The sequence below is a fragment of the Cariama cristata genome, unplaced genomic scaffold, assembly GCF_000690535.1.
Source record: "Cariama cristata isolate BGI_N322 unplaced genomic scaffold, ASM69053v1 scaffold13129, whole genome shotgun sequence".
In the NCBI taxonomy this organism is placed as follows: Eukaryota; Metazoa; Chordata; class Aves; order Cariamiformes; family Cariamidae; genus Cariama; species Cariama cristata.
In genome coordinates, this window is record NW_009637468.1 from 1 (window position 1) to 9,717 (window position 9,717).

The 9,717-nt window shown below is 50.6% G+C and overlaps 1 protein-coding gene across 1 annotated transcript; it reads left to right on the forward strand.

Annotated features, from left to right (window-relative positions):
* Positions 1-261: 261 nt before the first annotated feature.
* On the forward strand, positions 262-8,523 carry NCAPH (non-SMC condensin I complex, subunit H). The gene is made up of 15 exons (XM_009708342.1): positions 262-348; positions 1,357-1,495; positions 2,032-2,150; positions 2,487-2,676; positions 3,245-3,336; positions 3,480-3,577; positions 4,157-4,305; positions 4,852-4,958; positions 5,407-5,529; positions 5,854-5,961; positions 6,651-6,818; positions 7,143-7,259; positions 7,508-7,593; positions 7,920-7,995; positions 8,464-8,523. The coding sequence occupies exons 1-15, from the start codon at positions 301-303 to the stop codon at positions 8,521-8,523; spliced, it is 1,680 nt and encodes a 559-aa protein (XP_009706644.1). The 5' UTR covers positions 262-300.
* Positions 8,524-9,717: the final 1,194 nt, after the last annotated feature.

The window sequence follows — 9,717 nt, forward strand, 5'->3', positions numbered from 1 at the left end:
CTGCCAGGCCGGGAGGGGTTTTAAACTCCCTGAGCCTTGACTACGTGGCTCCTCTTCTTCCAAGCCCTCTGGTCCAAGCCGTGGCCACATCTGGGCTGCTGGTGCTGCCTTCCCCGCAGGAGCAAAGTGGGACGTGGCACGGACCGTATCCCCCCACGGTCCCGCTGTAAATACCCCCGCGGGGTGAGGGTTCAGGCAGTTTTGACGGATGTCATTTGCCAGGGGATCGGTTCTGAGCTGTGTGCTTTGTTTCAGAAAATCACCACGAAGAATGCCTTTGGCTTACACCTGATAGACTATATGACCGAGATCCTGAAACAGAAGGACTCTGAACTGACCAACTTCAAGGTGAGAGGAGTCGCTGCCTCGTCGCTGTGGTGCTTCGTTTCCAAAGGACATTTAGCCTAAAGTTTAGTCGATAACAAACCTCAAATAAGGTAACTGAGCTGGTTACTTCCACAAAAAATGTCTGGTAGAAGCAGCAGTCACTTGCCACAGAAGCTCGCAGTGTTGAATCCTTTTCTACCACAGAAATTAATGGCTGAATTCTTTCAGTTATGGTCCTTCAAAAGGAGAGCTTGTTTAAAAGTAGGATTTGGCAGGCTTCTGCAGTAAGTACTAGGTGTTACAACTGGTAACAAAACAAGGCTGGAAAAGAAAGGAAGTTAGTGTGGCTAACTCCTGGTCTAATTTTGATCCAGGATGGATCAGAAGAAGAACTTGCCAGGACAAAGACTGATGCTAGGAGGGAGAATTGAATTCTCAGGTGAATGAACAAATGGCAGAGGTTTTGAACGTGGCCTCAAGGAACCCCTGAGCTCGCTGTCTTATGGCTGATGAAACTGAGGAAGGGACCGGGAAAAAAAAGTTTTCAGTGGGTGGCCCTTTGCCTTCCTGGGGGGGCTCTGTGATCAGAAAGGGCACTTGACATCTCCTGTGGTTCGTCTCTTTTAGCTTTGTAATTTGGGAAAATAGAACGATACCAAGAGGATGACCCAAACAAAGGCATGAGGGAGAGGTAGAGGAGAGAGATCACTTGGCAGATGCAATTCTGCACCCTTCTGCTTCTCCCTCTTGCTTAATCTTGGCAAGTTTTTAAGTAGTATTCTCAGTGATTCCTTCCAAAAGACCTGATAAAGCAAACTGTAGGCTCTGCCTGGGAAGACACACCTTTACCCCTGCTCTGCACCTAATTCTCCAGGAGATTTAAGAATAAATCCTTTTCCAGTTGTTCACAATTTTGCTTGTAATACAGAGCATTCAGGAATTCAACTTCGCAGCTTGTCTTCTGCCTTTGCATCTTCTAGATGAGACTTTTTTCTAACTAAAAATTGCATCCTTTGTTCCTCCTGTCAGATAGCAGCTGGCACGCTTGATGCCAGTGCGAAGATTTACGCTGTGCGCGTGGATGCGGTCCATGCAGATACGTACAAAGTTCTTGGAGGCTTGGGCAAGGACTCGACACCTACAAAAAACACGGACAACCGAGAAGGAGGTGTGCCATTCACTCATTTTCTGTTAAGCTGTTACCGTTCCACCTGCGCGTTAGACAAACCTCAGTGTACTTACATAGCACCCATGAATTTCGGAGTGTTTTGTACCTCTAGGAGAGTACCACTAACTTCATTTTTCAAGGCCTGGGAAATCCCAAGTTAGTTTGTCTGGGTGCTTGAGCAGGGAGGGTTGAGATGAGAACCTGAATCTGTTGTTCAATGCTGTACTCAGCGATTTGGCCTGTCAGATTTGAGTGCAAACCTAATCTGAAACATTAAGAATGAAGCGCCTCACGCTTTGCTGTCCTTTGCTTTGAAACAAGAATGTGCTGTTAAGATAAAATAGTTGATAAAAAGAAATGCAGCATCCAGCCAATGAAGTATTGGTGGTTCATGCTAATAGATACCTAACGGGCTAACTTCATGCCCACTGGGGTTTCTGTGTTTGCCCTACGAACTGAAGTCAAAGTTGTGCTGTCCCTCCATAGGGTATTTTAGCAAGTTTTCTAAGAGTAACTTGTTCTTCCTTTCCTTTTAGAAGACAGTCCCGCTCCTGAGGCTGTCAGGAGAGTTCAGACAAAGAAAAAGCACTCATTCAAAACCATCGAGCAGAACTTGAATAACATCAATGTGTCGGAGGCTAATCGCAGATGTGAGGTGGGTGGAGGGGGGCTGCTGCAGCAGCTGTGTTCTGGTGGAGGAAAGGAGCTGTCGCTTCGTCTTTCTCATTTCTGTTGTTTTCCTTATTGTGCATTCCTCTCTTGGGCTCTAACATTCACACACACCTCTGTGAATTCTGCTGTTACAGCAAGGTTGTTCCTAGTCACGTGTATTCCTCCTGCCTGAGGCAGCTGTGAGAGCTCTCTCCTCACTGAAAAAGTTGCGTGGGTCATTCTCCCTTTGGATCTGTACTTCAAAGTCTCCTGCAGAGACCTGCTTCACCCCCTCCATCTACTCCACTCCTTGATTCTCTGCTTCATTCTGTACCTGTAGGTTGATCCCATGTTCCAGAAAACAGCTGCATCTTTTGATGAATGCAGCACAGCTGGCATTTTCCTCACCAGGCTGCACACCCAAAGCTGCCACAGCGAGCTCCTCTTTGACTCGAAGATCGTGCCTCTCCCTTCTTCAGAGATGCTCACGCTGCCAAACTCTGATCCTGTGAAAGTGATGGATTTAAAGCGTGAGTGCCGGTAACCGCTAAGCAAAGGGGCCCATCCAGACCTTTCCATCCTTTTCATCTCCCAGGCATGCTCGTTTTAGCCTCAGCCAGCTTGACTTGTGCTTTTGTTCACTGCTTGGCTACTCTGTGGCACATTGCTCCGATCCTGATCAAGTTGAGACTGGTTGCTGGAAAAACAGGACCTTTGTAGGCTTTGGATCACTACACGTAGCTTAACCTTCGGCGGATGTGTCACACCACACGTATACGTGGTCTGAGCTGCGCAGCGGTTGAGATTAGTGTGCTCCAGGTTAAGGGCTGACCTTCTTAGAGCGTTTTGAGCCTGTACATGCTACCAAACCCCGCTGCTCTGATAAGATTCCCAGCGTTATGCCCACCCTCGAGTTAGGGTAGCAATTGAACTCTCTGCTGAGAAATGAGCCTGACTGCTTTTGCAGTGAGCCCTGTGCTGCCATATATGCAAGAAGGGCTGTCTACATATGTGGCTTTAAGAATAATTTAATGCCTGGAACTTGTTTTAGGTGCTGGTTGCTTCATCCTGTATCTAATCTCTCCTCCGTGTCTCTAGCCCTGCTAGCACAGTGCATTGAAAAACGCCTCATCTGTTCCTCGCTGGCTGGTTTCCAGTTTACAAAGTGGGATGCAGAATCCCACGATGAGGTATGTTTGTTAGCCCTGTGCCGGGTGGGATACTTGGGCTGTATTCTGTACTCACCTCCAAAGCGATCTCTGAAATATGCAGGGCAGTGGGATGTTGCGCTGCAGGGCAACTGCATTTTTTTGCTGAGCACTTTCTCCTACAGTCAGTGTCAGCCCTGTTGGATAAATTTAAGAAGAGCGACCAAGCGTTCGATATCAATGCGGAGGTAGACAGCGATGTGGAAGACTCTGTTCCCGCCCTGCCAGATGACGACTTCGATTCTGACTGTCCCAGGAGTACAGTAGCAGACAAGATTGGGGAATTCACAGAAAACCTCAACTCCTTTGGAACAGTCCACCAGAGCGAAAGGTGAGTAGTGACTGAAAATCGGTAGCTTTGCTTTGATAGCAAGTGACAGCTTCTGGCAGCTCACTGGGGAATCCTGACTTGACTGTGTACACGTTTCCCAGCTGGCTATAGCTTGCTTTCTGCTCGAGTTTTGAGTACATCCAGGAATGCATTACAGTAGTATCTCTACCCTCCAAAGGACCTTTTCATATGACATTTCCCTAGGGTGATTGCTTGTGTGCTCACTCTGCTCCCCACTCTCCAGCCTGCCCTTTGGCAAATCCACCTCTGTTTTTGCCGCAGCCTCACGGACCCCAGACAGTGCAACACCCACAGTCCCGCTCGCTGATGAAAGAGCGGGACACCCGCACACATGTCGGCAGAGGGAGCGGGCCATGCCTGTACAGAGCTGATCTGGATATTAAATGCACGCTCAGGCCCGGTGTGTGCCAAAGGAGTGGTTTCACTGAGCAGCATGTGTGCTCTTTCCAGAAGTGATGCGGTTCCTTTTGGAGAGGGAGACATCGGGACCATGTGCCTTCACCTCTCCATGAAACCCGGGGAATACTCCTACTTCAGTCCCCGAACTCTGTCAATGTGGGCTGGCCCGGAGCACTGGCGTTTCAGACCTCGACACAAACGTATGTATTTAGAGACAGCAGCTCTTCCGCTACACATGTGGCAACTGCCAGGTCCTGCTTATCTTTGGAGATGGGTGGCATCCGAGTCGTAAATTAGGGACAGTAAAGAAGGGAACAAATCTGCACGGCTCTTTTCTAGACAGATGGGAAGCAGGACTGAGTTCAGACATTAGGAAGGCTCTCTGTCACATGCGGATCCTTTGGGGTCTGATGCATTCTCTATTGTTTGGGTTTGTTAACGATGCTTCAGGTTGAGGGGGTGTCTCTCACGGCAGCAATAGGAGATACTAGCACTAATACAGCTCCTGCTGTTGTTTTCCACCTTCTGCATAAAAACTGAAGATTAAATTACACTTTCTGCTTCTATAAAAAGATACCGATCCCTTTAAAACATGAAGCTGAGGACAACACCTATTGCTTTCCTGTAACAAAGGGACAAGTTCTTGTAGGTGACCTTTCTGTGTGGAGCAGATGCTTAGGAGTTAGGAGTGAGCTTGTTGTCTTTCCCCTGTCACAAAGCACTGACAGTTTCCTTCCTTTCTGCAGCAGATGCTGACTCTGAAAAAGAAACGAAGAAAAGGAGTGCAAAGATAGCGTTTGAAATTAATTTGGATGAGGATATTGACTTTGAGGCATATTTCCGTAAGACCAAGGTACGTGCTGAGTTTCTGCCTCTTTCCGCTTTCTCTTTTGCCCTATCGATGTGTCTTGGAACTGTGATCTGCAGACAGCTCATCTCACGCTCCTTTGAAACTAGCTCTGTAAACCCAGCATCATGTATGTTCCTTGGGGTGGGGTCTTCTGACTCCAGGTCACTTAGAAGTAGAGAGTTCCACCAACCTTGGGGTGGAGAATCAGGCTGGATTCTTCCTGGCTTATACCCGGTCAGTGAGGGGGACCCTGCAGGTCCGGCTGCGTGTCCCGGGATGCTGCACAGAAGCCACTGGGTGTGCTGGCTGGACCAGCGTGGAACTCCTCTTCGGAGGCATCTCAGAACTTGCCCCCTTTCAGACAAAGACCTGTGTCCAGAACATTTATTTGTGCATTAATCTTCCGAGTAGTGGATAGCTCATGGGTAATGGTATTTATTACCTTCCTCAGGCGTCTGTAACTCTAGCCAAATCCATTCTGGAAAGCCAGAACGTGAAAAGCACCACGCTTCCCACAGACTTCAACTATGACCCTAACAACATTGTCCAGCTGTTCCTCAAACCAGGTGTTAAGGTGAGAGTCTTCTCTAAAAGCCTGTTGTCAATGATTCCATGCACAAAACTGCTCTTCACCAAATGCTTGAAGTGCTTCGGGATCCTCCTCAGGGCTGGAGACGGGCCAGCACGGCTGTCACTGAACTGGCCCGCTTGCAGATGCCGAAGCAGCTGTGCTTAGCTGTTGTGCCTTACAAGAGGCTTGCCGGAGGTCTGGTATGCGAGGAGGAGGAAGAGCCAGCAGGCTGGGAGGAGGGGCGGTGATGAAGGAACAAGACGCAGGCATTGCTTGGGGAAGTATTTAGAGTTTTTCCTTTCCTGACCCCTGGTCTTGTCTCTGTAGCTCTGGAGGACATCTGAGCCAAAAAACTCATTGGATCACGAAGATCAGATCGGCGAGTACGATTACAACAACCCCAATGACACCTCTAATTTCTGCCCTGCATTGCAGGTAACTGGAACCAGAAGATTTCTTCCTGTTGCCTATGTTTGATTTGTGATGGAAATAATTTAGGAAGAATCTCTGTCCAGAATTAATTACTAGTGAAAAAGAGTTGGAGCTGCAGATTACGACAAAGCTGCAGGAGTCTCTGTGCACACCCCTGTCCCCTCACTCTAATGACATCAACTAAATTCTGTCTTTGGTGTTTGCCGGTCACTTTGCTGCAGAAAATCCATTCCAGCCTCTTCCATACACTTGTGCCCTAAAGTAGGAGTAAATGCCATCGCTCGCCTCTGCAGTCGTCTCTACACAGCGAGGTTTGCTCCCAGCTGTTTTGAGCTCCCGTTGAAGTATATTTCTTCTAAAGCTTCAGCATTCTGCCAGGCCACTGCTGCCTCTGAGTGTGTTTGTGCCAAGTTTTGGCTGGTCCCACACTGGCAGAAGAGCCCTCGTCTCTGTTACCTTTCCGTGTAGAAGGGTCTTTTGATATTCTGTGCTCTAGATCTCCCCTGGGTTTAGCCTTAGCCCAGCCCAAGTGCTGTGGGGAGAGGCCAAATAAGAACATGTTCCATGGGGAAGGTGGGCAGGTGTCGCCACCCTCCTGAGAGCTGGGTTCTCTTGTTATCTCAGTGCAGGACATCTCTGGCTCCTCAAAGATGTCTCTGGGCGGCCTCACTGCTGTCTCTCTTCTTGATCAGGCTGCGGACAGCGACGATGATAATGACTCCGTTCGATTCATGGGCCAGACAGGGGAGTTCAACCTTACCGCCCACCCCGAGGGTGAAGACGCTGAGCTCAACAGGGTTGTCGGCAACGTCGATATCACAATGTATGGAGAGCTGAACCTCATTGCTGAGCCCCAGAAGGTAAGGACTTGTGTTGTCACCGAGCTGTGAACTGCTCACTGGGCAGGTCTGGAGCAAAGCCTCTCAACACCTTGGCTGGTTAGAAGTCCAGAGACAGCAGTTTCCCTGGTGCAGGATCTCCTGGGTTTGCTACTGGACACTTTATTCCCAGATGAACCCTTGTGTAAGAGGAGGGAATTAAAAATCAAAGGTTTAGTAGTAAGATTGCATTCGCTTTTGTTCCCGGGGAGAACCATGTTTTATTGTTCCTGTGGTCCTGATCGAGGATAGTGCTGCTGCTTCTGCTCAGCTGCTCTCGACTAACCCTGGGCTCCGTTTCCTCAGGTCAATAAGATCGCAATTCAGTACGCAAAGACAGCCAAGAAAATGGACATGAAGAGGTTGAAGAAAAACATGTGGGACCTCTTGACTGATGGACAGAAGAAAGAAATAGTGGCAGAGGTGAGTGCAGGGCGAGCCAGATACTGGGACAGGACGGGCGGAGGGTAAGAGAATGCCCTGCAGGTACCTGTGCTTAACTCCCGCAGAGAGAGTCTTGGGCAGGTTTAGCAGCGATTCCCTTCTAGTAGTCTTGCTCCCACGGGGGGGTTGGTAGGGGCAGACTGAGCATAACTTGCAGTGGTTTTTCTGTGAACACAAGGCGGAGGAGCAAAGTCTGTCTCAGCAACATCTGTCTTTTTGCTAAATAGATGGAAGATGCAGAGAAAGAGAAGGACATGTCAGTGGTAGCAGGAGAGAAGGTCTTCAGCAGCATCACAGAGGAACTGCTTCACAGGTAAAGAGGCCCTGAAAAAGGTTGGGCTGAAGATGGAGGACAGACTTCAGCTGAGCTTGGGCAAACACTGACCCCTCTGTGTCTGTTACAACCTGCTAACTGAACCCTGATGAGGAAAAAGCCTCTTTTGCTTTCTGGATTTGCCTGGGAGAGCTACGGGTTACCTTCAGCTTGGCAATTTCTTTGCTAGTGGGAGGGGAAAGGTAGAGAAAAACAGATCCCTGGGGAGGAGTTAATCTTTGGTGACCTGGTCCTCGCAGGCCTGCTCCATCCGTCGGGTTTCAGTAGGCTCTGGCCATCCTAACCTCCTCCCTTCTCTTTTGTAGGCTGCCTTCTGCGATGGCTAACAATCTGTCTGTCCCCTTAGCCTTCGCCTGCCTCTTGCATTTGGCAAACGAGAAGGTAAGCGCAGGGGGCACACGGGAAAGGCGGTGGGCGCAGCGGGTGAAACGCGCAGTGAAAAGCCCCGCTCCTGGGGCCGTTTTCTTGCTACATCAGGACTTCTCAACTCAAGTCCCGGTGTCAGGCTTATAGTGAACATAGATCAGGCTAAAGCGCTGGGAACGCCAGCCTGCGGTTAAGCTGCCGTAGGATTTCCAGCCGAACTGCTGTCTGTCCTTCCTTGTCCATGGGTCTGGCAGCAGAGGGGCGAGCACTTTGTTGCTCAGTGTTGTTCTAAGCGTTGTGAGCGTTTCAGACCCTGAAGCAACAGTCGATGGGAAGCCTTGGTCTTGCACGCGCTGAGGGTGACTGAAGGGGCTGGGGTTGTTCTGAACCTTCATCATGTGGGGTTTTTTTTATGCCAGGCTTTCAGACTCAGAGGGGAAGCGTCTGACTTTGTCAAACTTAGCTTTTCTTTTCTGTTCCCAGAATCTGAAGCTGGAGGGCACAGAGGACCTGTCTGACGTCCTGGTGAAACAGGGCAACTGAGCCCCCTGCAGAGCAGGCCCCTGGGGCTGACCCACAGAGCAGAGCTCAGCGTCCCAGCTGACCAGTGCTCGCTCTGGACTCTCATCAGTGGCAGATTTTTCTCCTCCCAGCACTATTGCTGAGAAATCTCACTGGTCTCTGCACCTCAGGAAGACTTTTAAATCAAGGATGTCCTACCGAAACACAGGACCTGTACAGATGGACGGTTGCAGCTCAGCCTGCCTGGCTCCTGCCGTCTTCGATCCATCCGCTCTTTCCTGGGTCGGGGTAGCGGAGTTCCTCCCCCTGACTGTGAACCACCAGTGTCTCCTAGCAAAAGGCTCCTCTGTGTCGCTCACTGGCTGGCTGTAATTCCTCGTACGTGGACTGACCGTTCCTCATGTCTCCAGTTCCTCCTGTAGTCCTGTTCACCCCAGGAAGTGATTTACCTTTTATACTGAGCTTAAAGATAATAAATTGCTACAGATTTTGTAGATAGGCCTTTGAGATGGGGAAGGAGGAGTCTCCAAAACAGGAGAGAGGTTAAAATAACACGAGTGTCGGGGCAGCTCCCTAAAGGAAGGGGAGGTGGGCGTCAGGGGGGATCGCACGGCCGGAGCATCACCAGCCAGGACCCAGTGCTCCAGTACCCCAACGATGCGAGCAGGACCAACCCGGAGGTGGTGGCCAAGTTCAACCAAGAGTTGAGACCACCAGGTAAGTTCATGGTGCTGAGGCAGATCCATGATCGAGCCGGGAAGTCAGTCTGCAGGTCAGGATTGGGTCCGAGGCGCTGAGGCAGGGAGACCGGCACTCCCAGCGCAGCCTGGGCAGGGACTGAAGCCCTTGAGCTTCAGTGGAGCTCCTGGGCCATGGGTGTGGGTCAAGGCCCCTGGTGAGGTGGGGCAAGGCCGTTAGGGCTTAGCGGTGCCCTCAGGGTCCTGAGGAGGTGAGCGGAGCACAGCTCTGCGGGGTGCTGGAGCCTGGGCCTGGCCCCAGAGACTGGGCACGGGACCCCCCCGTCCCTGAGAGCTGGCCCGAGGGGGCAGCTGGGGGCACAGGGCGCACTGACGGGGAGCAAGACCCGAGTTTTTAAGTAAAAGAGTCACAAACGGGGACTTTCTTCAAGAAAGGATGTATTCCCTCGAGTTGCAATTCAGCGGAGGGGAGACCCGCAGGGGAAGCGCCGGCCGCCCCCCTGTACCCACAGCTTTG

Bases quoted from the DNA above. Each gene is read 5' to 3' on its own strand.
- NCAPH (XM_009708342.1), top strand. From the start codon at position 301: ATGACCGAGATCCTGAAACAGAAGGACTCTGAACTGACCAACTTCAAG. The intron at 349-1,356 runs GTGAGAGGAGTC...TCCTCCTGTCAG, and splicing joins CTGAACTGACCAACTTCAAG to ATAGCAGCTGGCACGCTTGA. The intron at 2,151-2,486 runs GTGGGTGGAGGG...CTGTACCTGTAG, and splicing joins AGGCTAATCGCAGATGTGAG to GTTGATCCCATGTTCCAGAA.